The 18,722-nt window shown below is 43.1% G+C and overlaps 1 protein-coding gene across 1 annotated transcript in view; it reads right to left on the reverse strand.

Moving 5' to 3' along the window:
* Window positions 1-1,052: 1,052 nt before the first annotated feature.
* Window positions 1,053-18,722, reverse strand: part of RASGRP3 (RAS guanyl releasing protein 3) — a 168,886-nt gene continuing 151,216 nt past the window's right edge. Inside the window, exons 16-17 of the mRNA XM_069769109.1 lie at window positions 11,600-11,967; window positions 1,053-2,280 (exon numbers count right to left, since the gene is read on the reverse strand). Coding sequence (XP_069625210.1) covers window positions 2,272-2,280; window positions 11,600-11,967 — 377 coding nt within the window. The 3' untranslated portion in view covers window positions 1,053-2,271. The remainder of the gene's footprint in view (window positions 2,281-11,599; window positions 11,968-18,722) is intronic.

Raw genomic sequence — 18,722 nt, forward strand, 5'->3', positions numbered from 1 at the left:
GTGCTTGCAAAAGACTCAAGAAGAGAAACTACCCACTCAAAAAGGGTGGATGGCAGGTAAATATGTTCATCTGTTTCAGAAGAGGATCGTAATGTTGCTGGGAACTGGAGAATACTGCCATCGATATTTAAACACATCCACACTACAGTACAGATATACCGATAGAGGATTGTGGAATAGCATTTTTCCTGGGAATTCTTCTTTATACATTGTGAGTGTCCACTAATCACCATTCAACTTGACAGTGGGTGATCTTGTAACACAATAAATTCCACCATGCTTCAGGTTTTGAAATGACTTCTCAAAGAAACTAGACATGTTCTAGATATTCGCTACACATCACAATTTTGATTTTCTGTTGAGTAGTCTGTTTTAGATTTACGTTTCTCTAACTGCACATTTATCGACGACACAATTATAGGATTACCGTATATACTCGAGTATAAGCCGAGATTTTCAGCCCAAATTTTTGGGCTGAAAGTGCCCCCCTCGGCTTATACTCGAGTCACTGTAGCGGTGGGGTCGGCAGGTGAGGGGGTGAGGGCGCTGAGGTATACTTACCTAGTCCCAGCGATCCTCGCGCTGTCCCTGCCGTCCCACGGGCTTCGGCGCTGCAGTTTCTTCCTCTCTTCAGCGGTCACGTGGGACCGCTCATTACAGAAATGAATAAGCGGCTCCACCTCCCATAGGGGCGGAGTCGCTTATTCATTTCTCTAATCAGCGGTGCCGGTGACCGCTGATAGAGGAAGAAACTGCGGCACCGAAGACAGGAGGGGACAGCGCGAGGATCGCCAGGACTAGGTGAGTATGTTATATTCACCTGTCCTCGTTCCAGCCGCCGGGCGCCGATCCATCTTCCCGGCCGGCGCCTCCATCTTCCCGGCGTCTCTGCTCTCTGACTGATCAGGCAGAGGGCGCGATGACGCATATAGTGTGCGCGGCGCCCTCTGCCTGATCAGTCAGAGCAGAGACGCCGGGAAGATGGAGGCGCCGGAACGAGACGCCGGGAGCTGCAATCAAGGGAGGTGAGTATGTGTTTTTTTTTCTTTATTGCAGCAGCAGCAGCGGCACAAATTTATGTGGAACATCTATGGGGCACAGTGAATGGTGCAGAGCACCGTATATGGCACAGCACAGCTATGGGGCACAGTGAACGGTGCAGAGCACCGTATATGGCACAGCACAGCTATGGGGCACAGTGAACGGTGCAGAGCACCGTATATGGCACAGCACAGCTATGTATGGGGCACAGTGAACGGTGCAGAGCACCGTATATGGCACAGCACAGCTATGGGGCACAGTGAACGGTGCAGAGCACCGTATATGGCACAGCTATGGGGCACAGTGAACGGTGCAGAGCACCGTATATGGCACAGCACAGCTATGGGGCACAGTTAACGGTGCAGAGCACCGTATATGGCACAGCTATGGGGCACAGTGAACGGTGCAGAGCACCGTACATGGCACATCTATGGGGCACAATGAACGGTGCAGAGCACCGTCTATGGCACAGCTAGGGGGCACAATGAACGGTGCAGAGCACTATATGGTTCACACCTATGGGGAAATATGAACGGTGCAGAGCACTATATGGCACAGCTATGGGGAAATAATGATCTATTTTTATTTTTGAAATTCACCGGTAAATGCTGCATTTCCACCCTAGGCTTATACTCGAGTCAATAAGTTTTCCCAGTTTTTTGTGGCAAAATTAGGGGGGTCGGCTTATACTCGGGTCGGCTTATACTCGAGTATATACGGTATTTGCATCTCTATGTGAGAATAATATGATGTCTGAATGTCACCAGCAGGAATCGCATGAAAAAATCAGCTACCAGTAGGGTGACACTGCGGACTACATCCTTGGGTGTGATAATTATTAAATAATATTGCTTGACTCCTCATTTGCTCGACTAAAATAAATACCAATCAAGTAGTAATACACAGTCTCTACAAACCTAAAGCTGTTATGTACAAAAAAAATGCTGGATTTTCGTGGAGTCAAGCACTCAACGTGACCAACTGTAGAAGTGACCAAGGTCAACTGTAAAAGTCAAGTAGTTGTTTGTGCCGTCCTTCCAACTGTTGCCATACTTCATTTTTCAGTGACAAAAGTTAATTTGTAACTCATGGAGTCCAATAGTGCATTTCACCAAACATCTGTTCTAGGACTTTCTTCTCATTGCCAGGTAGCCCGGGCCACTTTCTCGCCCATTTAAAGAAATTTCAGTTCTCTGCCAGTTTCTTTCGTCTTTAGAAGAAACCAAAGATTCAACGGTCCTGTCAACATATAGAATGTAATCATGATAAAACATAGTATAGCATATAATATGAAAAAGAGATACTGTAGGACTCAGATTGCAATAAATCAAAACAGAGAAATCACTAATTTTTTTATCGATAACTAGCTAAATCATTTACAGTAGTGTATCGGAATGTGAACTGTTGAGAATTTTAATGTATAGAGCTACTCTTAGATGTGGTTTTGCACAATGGTGCTTGAAAGTTGCTGAAACTTTTCAGAGTTTTTTATATTTCTGCATAAATTTACTGTATTTTTCAGATTATAAAACGCACTTTTTCCCAAAAAATTTTTAATGGAAAATGGGAGTGCATCTTATAATCCAAATGTAGCTTACTGCATTCACAAGTTCTAACAGTTGATTTTCACGAGTCTCAATAATAGATAAAGAGAACTAAACCAAACAAATGAGGAAAAATGATCCAATTCAGTGTCTGAGTGGCAAAAGTATTTGATCCTTTAGGATTAAAAGATAACTTGCAGTTGAAATTACAGAAGCTATTATTTTCAATCAGTGGGATAACTACCAGGTTTGAGAGGGTGAACTGTTTTATTTCAAGAACTGGGATGTATCAAGTCTGATTTTCACAACACATGTTTGTGGAATTTTATCATGGCATGAGCAAAGAAGATTTCTGAGGACCAATACAAGAACAGTTGTTGATTCTCATCAGAAGTAAAAAGGTTACAAAACTGTCTCTAACAGTTTTGACTCTAATAATCCACATTCAGGAAGATTGTGTACAAATGGAGGAAATTCAAGATCAATAATACCCTTCTCAGGAATGGTCAACTATCAAATAGCACTCCACGAGCAAAGCATATAATAGTCTGCGAGCTAACAAAGGAACCAAATGTAACCGCTAAGCAACAAAAGGCCTCTGTCACATGATTCTATCATCAATCTTGAACAACAAGGCTGTTCATGGCTGGATTGTAATCAGAAACCCACTGCCCTCCAAAAAGAACATTGCTGCCTGTCGGTAGTTTGTTAATGATCACCTAGACAAGCCAAAAGGCACAGTATTTCATGGATGAATGTGCCAACATAGAGATTTTTGGTTTATGTTTGGAGAAAGAAAACTACTACATTACAGCATAAAAACCTCATAAGATCTTTGAAACATCGTTGTGGTATATCATTGCTTGGGCCTGTTTTTCTGCATGTAGGCTAGAGTAGCTTGCCATTATTAAAGGGGTTCTCTCAGAACTTGAATAAAATAAATAAAATACATTTAAATATTAAAAATTTTACCAAGTATCTTTATTTAGCAAAACATTTGCAAAAAAATGTTATCTTTATTTAATGGACTGTCTTCGCATTTTCACTCAGGATACTCACAATACCTTGAGGATTCTGTCACGTACTGAACAGAAATGCTTGGGCCGACCCAAGACAGTTTGTATTATTTTTCCTGCAGCTCCGTCCTCCTGTGCTCCAATAAGCCTGTCAGAACGACTGAGATAAATGTTCTCAGTCAGGCAAAGAAAGATTATCTTTTTCTGAGTTAGTTGCTCTGCTGCTGCTCAGCTGGTCCTGTCCTGTCAGGTTCAGTGAACAGAGAAATATGAGTTCATCATACCTGAAGGACACTGCTCTCATCCAACATCTGTCTCAAACGGATGTCTTTATCTTTACGCAACTCATCGTAATATGTCACATGTGGGACGGCTTGGAAACTGCTATGGCAGCTGACATATTTAAAATCTTGACAGTTCACTAAAGATCACCTTTTTGCCAAATAAAGGTAATTAAGGGTACTTAGTAAAATTAGTAACAATTAAATGTATTATATTTATTTTTTTTATTCAATTTCTTGGAGAACCCGTATAATGGAACAAAGAATACTGAATAATACCAGCAAAGAAGAATGTCAGGACATCTGTCCATGAGAGCATGTGGGTCATGCAACAAGACAATAACCCAAAGCACATGTGTTGTTATGCCAAAAATATAGTTAAAGAAGAAGGAAGTTAAAGTCTTCGACTGACCACGTCAAATCCCTGACCTTAATCCTATAGAAATGTTGTGGAAGGACCAGAAGGGAGCAGTTCATGGGAGAAAACCCACCAGTATAACAGAGTTGTAGAAGTTTTGTAGGAAGGAATGGAGTAAAATTCCTCAAAGCCATTGTGCAGGACTAATCAACAATTACGTATAGGTGGAGTTACAGTGGGGGAAAAAGAATTTAGTCAGCCACCAATTGTGCAAGTTCTCCCATTTAAAAAGATGAGAGAGGATTGTAATTGACATCATAGGTAGACCACAACTATGAGAGTCAAAATGAGAAAACAAATCCAGAAAATCACCTTGCCTGATTTGGCAAGATTTATTTTGCAAATTATGGTGGAAAATAAGTATGTGGTCACCTAAAAACATGCAAGATTTCTGTCTCTCACAGACCTGTAATTTATTCTTTAAGAGACTACTCTGTCCTCCAAAAATTACCTGTAGTAATGGCATCTGTTTGTACTTGTTATCAGTATAAAAGACACCTGTCCTCATCATCAAACATTCACACTCCAAACTCCACTATGGTGAAGAACAAAGAGCCATCGAAGGATACCAGAAACTAAACTGTAGCCCTGCTCCAGGCTGGGTAGACTGAATCTGTAATAGGCAAGCAGCTTGGTGTGATGAAATCAACTGTGGGAGCAATAATAAGAAAATGGAAGACATACAAGATCACTGATAATCTCCCTCGATCTGGGGTTCCACGCAAGCTCTCACCCCATGGGGTCAAAATGATTACTAGAACGGTGAGCAAAAATCCCAGAACCACACGGGGGGACCTAGTGAATGACCTGCATAGAGCTCGGACCACCATAACAAAGGCTACGATCAGTAACACACTATGCCCCAGGGACTCAGATCCTGGAGTGCCAGATGTGTCCCCATGCTTAAGCCAGTACATGTCTGGACCCATCTGAAGTTTGCTAGAGAGTATTTGGATTATCCAGAAGAGTATTGGGAGAATGTCATATGGTCTGATGAAACCAAAGTAGAACTGTTTGGTAGAAACAGAACTCGTCGTGTTTGGAGGAGACAGAATTCTGAGTTGCATCCAAAGAACACCATACTTACTGTGAAGCATGGGGGTGGCAATATCACGCTTTGGGGCTGTTTCTCTGCAAAGGGACCAGGATGATTGATCCGGGTACATGAAAGAATGAATGTGACCATGTATTGTGAAATTTTGAGTGCAAACCTCCTTTCATCAGCAAGCTCATTGAAGATGAAACGTGGATGGGTCTATCAGCATGATACTGATCTCAAGCACACCGCCAGGGCAACGAAGTAATGGCTTCGTAAGAAGCATATGAAGGTCCTGGAGTTGCCTAGCCTGTCTCCAGATCTCAACTCCATAGAAAACCTTTGGGGGGGAGTTGAGATCTGCATGGAGGAATGGGCCAACATAACACCAACAGTGTGGGCCAAGCTTGTGAATACTTACAGAAAACGTTTGACCACTGTCATTGCCAACAAAGGATATATAACAAAATATTGAGATGAACTTTTGTTAACCCCTTTACCCCCAAGGGTGGTTTGCACGTTAATGACCAGGCCAATTTTTACAATTCTGACCACTGTCCCTTTATGAGGTTATAACTCCGAAACGCTTCAACGGATCCTGGTGATTCTGACATTGTTTTCTCGTGACATATTGTACTTCATGATAGTGGTAAAATTTCTTTGATAGTACCTGCGTTTATTTGTGAAAAAAACGGAAATTTGGCGAAAATTTTGAAAATTTCGCAATTTTCAAACTTTGAATTTTTATGCAATTAAATCACAGAGATATGTCACACAAAATACTTAATAAGTAACATTTCCCACATGTCTCCTTTACATCAGCATAATTTTGGAACCAATTTTTTTTTTTGTTAGGGAGTTATAAGGGTTAAAAGTTGACCAGCAATTTCTCATTTTTACAACACCATTTTTTTTTAGGGACCACGTCTCATTTGAAGTCATTTTGAGGGGTCTATATGATAGAAAATGCCCAAGTGTGACACCATTCTAAAAACTGCACCCCTCAAGGTGCTCAAAACCACATTCAAGAAGTTTATTAACCCTTCAGGTGTTTAATAGGAATTTTTGGAATGTTTAAATAAAAATGAACATTTAACTTTTTTACACAAAAAATTTACTTCAGCTCCAATTTGTTTTATTTTACCAAGGGTAACAGGAGAAATTGGACCCAAAAAGTTGTTGTCCAATTTGTCCTGAGTACGCTGATACCCCATATGTGGCAGTAAACCACTGTTTGGGCGCATGGGAGAGCTCGGAAGGGAAGGAGCGCTATTTGACTTTTCAATGCAAAATTGACAGGAATTGAGATGGGACGCCATGTTGCGTTTGGAGAGCCACTGATGTGCCTAAACATTGAAACCCCCCACAAGTGACACCATTTTGGAAAGTAGACCCCCTAAGGAACTTATCTGGATGTGTGGTGAGCACTTTGACCCACCAAGTGCTTCACAGAAGTTTATAATGCAGAACCGTAAAAATAAAAAATCATATTTTTTCACAAAAATTATATTTTTGCCCCCAATTTTTTATTTTTCCAAGGGTAAGAGAAGAAATTGGACCTCAAAAGTTGTTGTCCAATTTGTCCCGAGTACGCTGATACCCCATATGTGGCAGTAAACCACTGTTTGGGCGCATGGGAGAGCTAGGAAGGGAAGGAGCGCCGTTTGACTTTTCAATGCAAAATTGACAGGAATTGAGATGGGACGCCATGTTGCGTTTGGAGAGCCACTGATGTGCCTAAACATTGAAAACCCCCACAAGTGACACCATTTTGGAAAGTAGACCCCCTAAGGAACTTATCTGGATGTGTGGTGAGCACTTTGACCCACCAAGGGCTTCACAGAAGTTTATAATGCAGAGCCATAAAAATAAAACAAAATTTTTTTCCCACAAAAATTATTTTTTAGCCCCCAGTTTTGTATTTTCCCTAGAGTAACAGGAGAAATTGGACCACAAAAGTTGTTGTCCAATTTGTCCTGAGTACGCTGATACCCCATATGTGGGGGGGAACCACCGTTTGGGCGCATGGGAGGGTTCGGAAGGGAAGGAGCGCCATTTGGAATGCAGACTTAGATGGAATGGTCTGCAGGCGTCACATTGCGTTTGCAGAGCCCCTAATGTACCTAAACAGTAGAAACCCCCCACAAGTGACACCATTTTGGAAAGTAGACCCCCTAAGGAACTCATCTTGATGTGTTGTGAGAGCTTTGAACCCCCAAGTATTTCACTACAGTTTATAACGCAGAGCCATGCAAATAAAAAATATTTTTTTTTCCACAAAAATTATATTTTAGCCCCCAGTTTTGTATTTTTCCAAGGTTAGCAGGAGAAATTGGACCCTAAATGTTGTTGTCCAATTTGTCCTGAGTACGCTGATACCCGATATGTGGGGGGGAACCACCGTTTGGGCGCATGGGAGGGCTCGGAAGGGAAGGAGCATCATTTGGAATGCAGACTTAGATGGATTGGTCTGCAGGCGTCACATTGCGTTTGCAGAGCCCCTAATGTACCTAAACAGTAGAAACCCCCCACAAGTGACCCCATATTGGAAACTAGACCCCTCAATGAACTTATCTAGATGTGTTGTGAGAACTTTGAACCCCCAAGTGTTTCACTACAGTTTATAACGCAGAGCCGTGAAAATAAAAAATCTTTTTGTTTTCCCACAAAAATTATTTTTTAGCCCCCAGTTTTGTATTTTCCCAAGGGTAACAGGAGAAATTGGTCCACAAACGTTGTTGTCCAATTTGTCCTGAGTACGCTGATACCCCATATGTTGGGGTAAACCCCTGTTTGGGCACACAGGAGAGCTCGGAAGGGAAGGAGCACTGTTTTACTTTTTCAACGCAGAATTGGCTGGAATTGAGATCGGACGCCATGTCGTGTTTGGAGAGCCCCTGATGTGCCGAAACAGTGGAAACCCCCCAATTATAACTGAAACCCTAATCTAAACACACCCCTAACCCTAATTCCAACGGTAACCCTAACCACACCTCTAACCCTGACACACCCCTAACCCTAATCCCAACCCTATTCCCAACTGTAAATGTAATCTAAACCCTAACCCTAACTTTAGCCCCAACCCTAACTGTAGCCCCAACCCTAACCCTAATCCTAGCCCTAACCCTAGCCCTAACCCTAACCCTAGCCCTAACCCTAGCCCTAACCCTAGCCCTAACCCTAGCCCTAACCCTAACCCTAGCCCTAGCCCTAACCCTAGCCCTAACCCTAGCCCTAACCCTAGCCCTAACCCTAACCCTAGCCCTAACCCTAGCCCTAGCCCTAACCCTAGCCCTAACCCTAGCCCTAACCCTAGCCCTAACCCTAGCCCTAACCCTAGCCCTAGCCCTAACCCTAGCCCTAATGGGAAAATGGAAATAAATACATTTTTTTTTATTTTTCCCTAACTAAGGGGGTGATGAAGGGGGGTTTGATTTACTTTTATAGCGAGTTTTTTAGCGGATTTTTATGATTGGCAGCCGTCACACACTGAAAGACCCTTTTTATTGCAAAAAATATTTTTTGCAATACCACATTTTGAGAGCTATAATTTTTCCATATTTTGGTCCACAGAGTCATGTGAGGTCTTGTTTTTTGCGGGACGAGTTGACGTTTTTATTGAAAACATTTTTGGGCACGTGACATTTTTTTATCGCTTTTTATTCCGATTTTTGTGAGGAAGAATGACCAAAAGCCAGCTATTCATGAATTTCTATTGGGGGAGGCGTTTATACCGTTCCGCGTTTGGTAAAATTGATAAATCAGTTTTATTCTTCGGGTCAGTACGATTACAGCGATACCTCATTTATATCATTTTTTTATGGTTTGGTGCTTTTATACGATAAAAACTATTTTACAGAAAAAATAATTATTTTTGCATCGCTTTATTCTCAGGACTATAACTTTTTTATTTTTTTGCTGATGATGCTGTATGGCGGCTCTTTTTTTGCGGGACAATATGACGCTTTCAGCGGTACCATGGTTATTTATATCTGTCTTTTTGATTGCGTGTTATTCCACTTTTTGTTCGGCGGTATGATAATAAAGCGTTGTTTTTTGCCTCGTTTTTTTTTTTTTTTTCTTACGGTGTTTACTGAAGGGGTTAACTAGTGGGCCAGTTTTATAGGTCGGGCCGTTACGGACGCGGCGATACTAAATATGTGTACTTTTATTGGTTTTTTTTTTTTATTTAGATGAAGAAATGTATTTATGGGAATAATATTTTTTTTTTTTTTTCATTATTTTGGAATATTTTTTTTTATTTTTTTTACACATTTGGAAAATTTTTTTTTTACTTTTTTACTTTGTCCCAGGGGGGGACATCACAGATCAGTGATCTGACAGTTTGCACAGCACTCTGTCAGATCACTGATCTGATAGGAGTGCAGGCTGCTTCACAGTGCCTGCTCTGAGCAGGCTCTGTGAAGCCACCTCCCTCCCTGCAGGACCCGGATCCGCGGCCATCTTGGATCCGGGGCTCGAGCAGGGAGGGAGGTGAGGAGACCCTCGCAGCAACGCGATCACATCGCGTTGCTGCGGGGGTCTCAGGGAAGCCCGCAGGGAGCCCCCTCCCTGCGCGGTGCTTCCCTGCACCGCCGGCACATCGCGATCATCTTTGATCGCGGTGTGCCAGGGGTTAATGTGCCGGGGGCGGTCCGTGACCGCTCCTGGCACATAGTGCCGGATGTCAGCTGCGATAAGCAGCTGACACCCGGCCGCGATTGGCCGCGCTCCCCCCGTGAGCGCGGCCGATCGGCTATGACGTACTATCCCGTCCAGGGTCAGATAAGCCCAGGGCACCTCGACGGGATAGTACGTCTAAGGTCACAGAGGGGTTAATGACCAAATACTTATTTCCACCATAATTTGCAAAATAAATCTTGCCAAATCAGACAAGGTGATTTTCTGGATTTATTTTCTCATTTTGACTCTCATAGTTGAGGTCTACCTATGATGCCAATTACAGGCCTCTCTCATCTTTTTAAGTGGGAGAACTTGCACAATTGGTGGCTGACTAAATACTTTTTTTCCCCACTGTATTCCTGCACAAATGGGCCACAACCAATACTGAAAGAAAAGGTTCACATACTTTTATCACTCACAGACATGTGATATTGAATTATTTTCCTCATTTAAAAAATTACAAAGACTGATTTTGTAACTCATTTGTTTGGTTTGTTTCTATTTATCTTTTAGGTCTTGTGTGAAAATTAATTGTAATTTTAGGTAAAATTTATGCAGAAATATGGAAATCACTGAAGGGTTCACAAACTTTCAAGCACTACTGTAACTGCTCAATGTGACATCAAACAGGATATTTGTATTTATTAATAAAAATTATTAATAGGTGACTTTTTCTACTTTCTACAACTTCCTACAGCTCATTCAATATGGATGCCATCTCGAAATAATCCTTGTATTAATAAACACATTGCAGATTATCAATGACAATGGGGGACTTTATCCTCCCCTCTATACTAGTAATATGATCTGAAAAAGCTCTCATAATTTGTGTCCTAAATGTTTGTAAAAAATATTGTGACTTTTAACCTGTTTGTGCCTAGAAGTCTAAATGGCTGAGATTTAGCAACAGAGGTTGGGATATAACACATTTTGACAAATAAATCATACTATAACCGAAAAAGTGGGTTGGGTCTGGGTAGATTTAATTATCTCCTGAACGTACAGCTCCAAATTTGTTAAAAGACATGCACCTCTTAATAAAATTTACTCCAGCAGGTTACAAGATCAAGAACGGCTTATAACGCTAGCCTTCATAAATTGTTCCCTGTATCTTTAAAAGCAACAACAGTTTGCATGTTCCATGAGTTAATAATCTGCAATCCAAATAATTACTATGCATTTTCGTTGGGATAGATCACTTCCATTTAGTGGTATGGGGTGGCTTGCACTGTAGCTTTGCTTTAGACCCTGACTGTATTATAGCTCAATGCATCCTCTTGGTTGTGCATGGCCATAATAAAGCACCCATCGATGACTGTGAGGTCCTGCTGTACCTCTGTATGGCTCTGATTGTGGACAAAATGGGTACACCATGGCACAACTTAAAACACCATATGGTGACCCACAGAGTCACTGTGGCTCCATAGCATGCAACTGCAGAGACTTCTGTCTATAGCACCTTCTGCACAATGTTCTGATGTCTGCACTTTATTCCTATAGTTTAATGATCCCAGCAGATAAGCAAGATACATTAACTAACTTCCATTTTGATATTGATGCAGATTTATATATTGTTATACCTCAGTACTGCTCAATTCTTCCTTGGTTTCTATGCCATTGTGGTCTTGAAGCTGCTCCATTATCTGTACTTCCATGATATCCATATTTGGATGCATGTTAGTCTTTTCATTCTCCCATTTAGCGAAACCTTTGTTCTTTGTTGACTTACTATAAAATTTGCATTTCATCTTAGGAAAGGTATGAGAACCTGTGTCACTCCAGCCAGAATCAGGCCACACTGGATCTGTTTGTGTCGCCTGGCTGGTTGTTGCCCTCTGTAATCGTACTGAAATTTTCCTAGAAGATCCAGTCACCAAAGTGATCGCTCGTCCATCTAGATCTTGATTGTCTCTTGCAAAGGGCGGGAACTCAAATACTTCATCTTGTGCTGCAGAAATTAAAAGTGTTATATTTAGAATCCAACAGACTTCAAACTTAAGGTGTAAGTGTCATTATTTTTATTTTTATACTCACAAAGGAGGATTGTTGGAATAGGGATAAGAGAAAACCTATCCGGTTGATTTACTTTATACACAGCTTAAAGAAGCATTTCTCCTCCCATAAAAGTATTTATCCTCTTAATATATTGAAATCACCAAATTATATAGCACTGTGTACTTACAACTGCTCATTTTGCCTTTCTACCCAGTTAATTATCCTCATTTCCATTAGTTTCTGTGATATCACGTGAAAAACAAACTAGCTGAATCCTTCTAAGCTCTAGGTAGAAACAGGAGGTCAATGTTCCATGTATGACACATGAGTCATTGGAAAAGTCCCTGGCAGAGGTAAGGAGCAGCTGGTCAGGAGTTGAAAACTGTGAAAAACAGTGAGCGCAATTATCACAGCCAGCACAAAAAGTGAACATTGTGAACGTATTCAGCCAGCACAAACTGTGAACGCAGTGATCGCAGTCAGCCTGTACAAATGATGAACACAGTTATTGCAGTCAGCCAGGACAAATAGTGAGCACAGTCAACCTGTACAAATAGTGAACTCCGTGAACAGTCAGCAAGCACAAACCGTGAATGCAGAGATTGCAGTCAGCCTGCACAAATGGTGCATGCAGTCATCTCAGTTAGCCAGCATAAATGATGAACGCAGTGACTGAGGTCAGCCAGCACAAATGGCGAACACAGTTATTGCAGTCAGCCAGCATCAATGGTGAACGCAGTCAGCCAGCACAAACAGTGAATGCAATTATCGCAGTCAGCCAGCACAAACAGTAAATCCTTTGAACACAGTCTGCCAGCACAAAGCATGAACACAGTCCTCTGGCAAAAACAGTGAATGCAGTCAGCCAGCACATTTATATCGTTTAATCTTTGAATTAGAGCAGACACAGCTAGTACTTAGCATGGGGAGCAGTCCATCTTGGACTCTGAGGTCTGGCACAGCTCCCTTAGCCCTACTACCCAGGGACAGCTCTGACAGTTTTACCCAAATATACAAATATTCCCAGTATGTCCAACAAGCGAAAAATTGATGCAGAAGGAAGGCAATTTAATGAAGAATGGGAAAGAGAATAGATGTTTGTGCTTCAAGGAGAAAAACCTGTATGTTTTTTGTATTATGAAGCTGTGTCAGTGGTAAAGGAGTATAAATATATGTCGACAATTTGACACCAAACACGGAACTAAGTGTTAGGACTGGCGGAACACACCAAGAAAGGTGATATAGATGCGTTCGCAGTCCGGGGTCCACCGTGCAGGTGAAGACCTGCTGCTAGTAAATACAGACTATATGGCGGTACACTAAAGTATATACACGTGGGTTCAACCTCACCAAGTGTGAAGGGAGCAATCCTGTTGCGTCACAGGATCGCGGTACCGCACCTAAAGCGCGAGCGAGTAGTCAGCGTACTTAACCCCCTACTGGGATTGAAGTCCGATTAGACCCTCGCTGGCACTACACCACAACTGGGTGTGTAAGGAAACTAAGTATAAATATATAAATGCACAGGAGTGCGAGCAATGCCGCAATGACGGACGCCACCAACCACACTGGCTTGGGTATGGAAAGCGCAAGGCAAGCGCACGGCGCCGTACAGGCGGACACAGCAAGAGGACGCTGTAATGTGTGTATCGTGCAGATGATTAGTCGGGCGCTAGATAGCTACCAACATCCGCGAGCAGACAACAACTCTAGGGAGGGATATTTAGGAGCTTTCATCCATCGACATACATTCATCTACACACACACATATAACATAATGAGACAATACTAGCGCATGGCCGTGCGGTTATACGCAGTTTATATAGTTGCAGCACAGGAAGTGGCTACAGCACTTTTGCCCTTCCAAGACCTGCCAAGAGGACCAATGGAATGTGCTGCAGAGCCTGAGCACATGACCCTCGATCTCCAACGGGAGATCTTACCCTGGGCATGCTCAGTACATGCAGACGAGGACTTAGTCCCAGAGAAGTCCGCTCGCTGCTGACCAGCACTGACTTTAATGGCAGAGACTGGAGAAGCAGCAGCAACTCTTCGCACAGAGTCAGAGTGAGCGAGACACTAGGATCGACGTCCCTGCTGAGCAGACTCCACTCCTAACACTAAGTATGCTAAATTTAGCCTTCAAGTAAAACAATAAATTGTCCACGAATTAAAAGTCAGAATGCAATTGCAGCAGAATATGTTCGTAAAAGCTAAAGCCAAAAATGAGGCATCGGTGAGGTGAAAGCTAGCTTCATTGTGCTGAAGAAATCGTTCAAACTTCAAAGTGCTTTTCCGAGGGTTAATTTTTGAAGCAGTGAATGTTAAAAGTGAATGAGCAGGCCTGCCCCGATCCGATTTAGGCTTTTAAAAATGTCAATCAAGCAAAGCGGTCTTCGGCACCATGCCACTTTGTAGTGAATAAATTATTCACCCTGCTGTGAACATCAACGGTCTAAAAACTAGGAATACGGTGGTGCTCAGCTAATGAATGATATGCAAATCATATCTGAGAAAAAGACTTACCGTTTCCTAAAATAAGTCCTTTATTCCAATGTCTGAGACATGAGAGCGGGGTGCAGGGGATGCGGGGAGAGTCAGAGGACAACAGCCATTTTGAGTTTAGCACAATACTTTTAAGGGACCTGAACCTGTAGATACGTTGTGTTAAATGCGAAACGGCCATCATTGGAATAAAGGACTTATTTTAGGAAACGGTGAGTGCCACTTATCTTTTTCTCAGATATGATTTTTTTAAATGTGAATTTGTCAAGAAACACCAAGCAAATAATCACGCAGGTATCCGACATGATCACAGATTTCCAGCGTAGACTTCACCTATGGAAGTCCCATTTGGACCAGAACAACCTTGCCCACTTTCCAGTTTGTCAGAGCATCTCAGTCTCAGTTCCCAGTGCTTTTTCATGCATTTGCTTGATTACCAAAGTGATCCTGTTAATTAATGAGTTTGATCAGCACTTTTCAGATATTATATATATCATATAACGATGATGTTCACAGTGCACCGCATCACCTTCAGATGGAGTTAGTAGATATTCTGAGCAATAATGGCCTGAGAACAAAGTACAGGGACGCTAAAATCTAGGACTTTTACCATCTACTGCCCCCTGACTTCATGGCACAGCTCCAACTTCATGTCGCCCGTATTCTGTCCATGTTTGGGAGTACCTATCAGTGAGTACAGATGTTTTCAGTAATGAATCTAAACAATACTAAGCACAGTTCACACATCACTGATGACAACTTCCATTCTGTTTTAAGGATTGCAACAGCACAAGACCTAAAACCAGACATATACACACTGACCACGGGAAAACGGTGTCAGACATCTGGCCAGAAAACAAAACAGGTAAGCATTTTTTAAATTTCTGCCAAGAAATCTACTTGGTGTTTGTTTGATGTTTGTTGATATTTTCAGAACATGATCAACAGATGTGGATGGCGTGTGATATGGTGTCTCGGGTTATTTAACTATTTGGTAAAGAGTAGTTACATTTATACATTCTTATCGCTCTTGAAGATATTCATGCAACATGGCTTGAGGATGGACCGCAATGCACTGACTGTGGGTCTCCCGACCGTGACAGCTTTATAGAAATATATGACACTATCATGCTGAGGTCAGAAGACCAGTGACCAATCCGTGTACTGCAGTTCTTGCTCAGACTGTTTTTCACAAACGTCTGAATGAGCCCCTACAATTTCAAGCGTCCCTTTGAAAGCAACCATAATGCTGATGTGGCCTTGGTGAAAATGAGTTTTACAACCCTGCCCTAGTACTTAAATGTTGAAGGTATCAAAACGTTAAAAATTATTTTTCATATTTCATACCATTTAAAAATATTGTAGGGGTTCCACTCACTCAGCTGCGACGGCTGACACTCAGGAGGCAGGTTCCTTTAAAGTTCACTGGGTTTATTACTCCATAAACCATATGACAAAACAACAGAAAGCAAATAGCCTTTGGTTCAGGCAAAGAAAAAACAAGTGTCCAGTTCATCCGGCTCAGTCCTGAAGCCGTAACACACTCAGGAGGGTTTCACCTCCACACATATCTACCTGTGTTAAGCATTAGGCTTTCTTTTATATGTCTAACCACACCCAGAACCCATCACATGACCAGACATGTGGTTGTGACATCACCACAGGTCCTGAAACACATATAGGTAGCTATGGTTACATCACAGTAGCAAGCCATCTATAAGGGACATATCTCCCATCGATTAGACATCCTTTAGCCACGCTACATACCTCCCCCCTCTGCCTAAAGCCGTGGGGCTTGGCACTTTCTCCCACTAGACAAGGGATTCTTGACAGGGCATCAGCATTACCGTGCAGCTTTCCGGCCCTATGTTCCACATGGAAACAGAAGTCCTGCAGGGCTAAGAACCAACGGGTGACCCTAGCATTTCTACCCTTCGTTTCCCTCATCCACCTAAGTGGGGCATGGTCGGATATCAGTCTAAATTTACGTCCCAGCAAATAGTACCGTAATTTGTCGACTGCCCATTTTATGGCCAAGCACTCCTTTTCAACGACTGAGTAGTTCTTTTCAGACGAGGACAGCTTCCTACTCAGATAGAGAACAGGATGCTCCTCTCCATGTAGTTCTTGGGAAAGGACTGCTCCCACCCCAACATCTGAGGCATCTGTTTGAAGAATAAACTCTTTCTTGAAGTTTGGGGCCATCAGAACGGGTTGCTTACATAAAGCCTCTTTCATTTCTTGGAAGGCTGAATCTGTTTCTTCGGACCACTTAACCATTACTGATTTTGTCCCTTTTAGCAGGTCAGTTAGAGGCGCCGCCATTGTGGCGAAGTTTGGGATGAACCTCCTGTAATATCCCACGATTCCCAGGAAGGCTTTAACTTGCTTCTTGGAAACTGGTTTTGGCCATGTTTGAATTGCCTCCACTTTACTGATTTGGGGTTTTATTTCTCCATGACCCACTATGTATCCAAGGTACTTAGCTTCTTCTTTACCCAATGCACACTTCTTCAGGTTTATTGTAAATCCGGCCTCTCTTATAGCATCAAACACCGCTTGGACTTTCTCCAGATGACTCTCCCAGTCCGGGCTAAAGATGACGATATCATCTAGGTACGCAGCAGCGTATGCCTTGTGGGGTGCAAGGACTCTATCCATAGCCCTTTGGAAGGTGGCCGGAGCTCCCTGTAGGCCAAATGGCATCCGGACATACTGGAAGCACCCATCTGGTGTAGAAAACGCCGTCTTCTCCTTGGCTTCCTGTGCCATGGGGATCTGCCAATACCCCTTCGTCAAATCCAAGGTGGTTATGTACCTGGCGGGCCCAAGCCTTTCGATGAGCTCATCAACGCGGGGCATGGGATATGCGTCGAACTTAGAGACCTCATTCAACTTCCTATAGTCGTTGCAAAATCTCCACTCCCCATCAGGTTTTGGGACCAGGACAATTGGGCTCTACCAACCGCTCTTGGATTCCTCAATGACTCCAAGCTTCAACATACGCTCCACTTCCTTGGAGACTATTTCTCGACGGGCCTCAGGAATTCTATAGGGCTTCACGTTCACGCGCACATGGGGCTCTGTCAGGACCTCATGCTCTATGACCTTCGTGTACCCAGGCAACTCGGAAAACAGGTCCCTGTTTTTCTGGAGTAACTCCCGGCATTCCTGTTTCTGGGACTCCGATAGCGTCTCCGCTATAGTAACCGCTCCAACCTCATCTTCTGGGTTGCTTAACAACGATGGAGTTACTGTCGGCTCTCTATCTTGCCACGGCTTGATAAGGTTGACATGGTATACTTGGAATGGTTTCCGTCTTCCTGGTTGGTGAATTTTATAGTTTACTTCACCAAGTTTCTCGACAACCTCATATGGCCCTTGCCATTTGGCCAAGAACTTGCTTTCCACTGTCGGAACTAACACAAGAACTCGGTCTCCCGGATTGAATTGCCTCACTCTTGCAGACCGGTTGTAGACCCTGGCCTGAGCTTCTTGTGCTTGGAGAAGGTGTTCTTTCACGATAGGCATCACCTTTGCAATCCTCTGCTGCATCAGGGCCACATGCTCAATGACGCTTCTGTGGGGCGTGACTTCGGCTTCCCAGGTTTCCTTGGCTATATCCAGGAGTCCTCGTGGATGTCGGCCATACAGCAGCTCAAACGGTGAGAAACCTGTGGAGGCCTGTGGAACTTCACGAATGGAAAACATCAAATAGGGTAAGAGACAATCCCAGTCTCTACCGTCTTTTTCTATAGCTTTTCTCAGCATGCTCTTCAGTGTCTTGTTAAATCTCTCAACAAGGCCATCTGACTGGGGATGGTACACCGAGGTCCTCAACTGGGAGATTTTCAGGGCTTTGCATAGTTCCCTCATCACCTTGCTCATGAAAGGTGTCCCCTGGTCAGTCAGGATCTCCTTCGGCAGACCTGTCCGGGAAAAGACATGGACCAACTCGCGAGCTATACTCTTTGAAGAAGAATTTCTCAAGGGAATTGCCTCAGGATAGCGTGTGGCATAGTCCAGGATGACTAATATATACTGATGGCCCCGGGCTGATTTAACTAAGGGACCGACCAAGTCCATGGCAATTCTCTCGAATGGCACCTCAATAATGGGCAGTGACACAAGGGGGTTTCGGAATGAGGAGTGGGAGCAGTTAGCTGACATGTAGGGCAGGACCTGCAATAGTTCACTGTTTCC

Source organism: Ranitomeya imitator, chromosome 5 (genome assembly GCF_032444005.1).
Source record: "Ranitomeya imitator isolate aRanImi1 chromosome 5, aRanImi1.pri, whole genome shotgun sequence".
Lineage (NCBI taxonomy): Eukaryota > Metazoa > Chordata > Amphibia > Anura > Dendrobatidae > Ranitomeya > Ranitomeya imitator.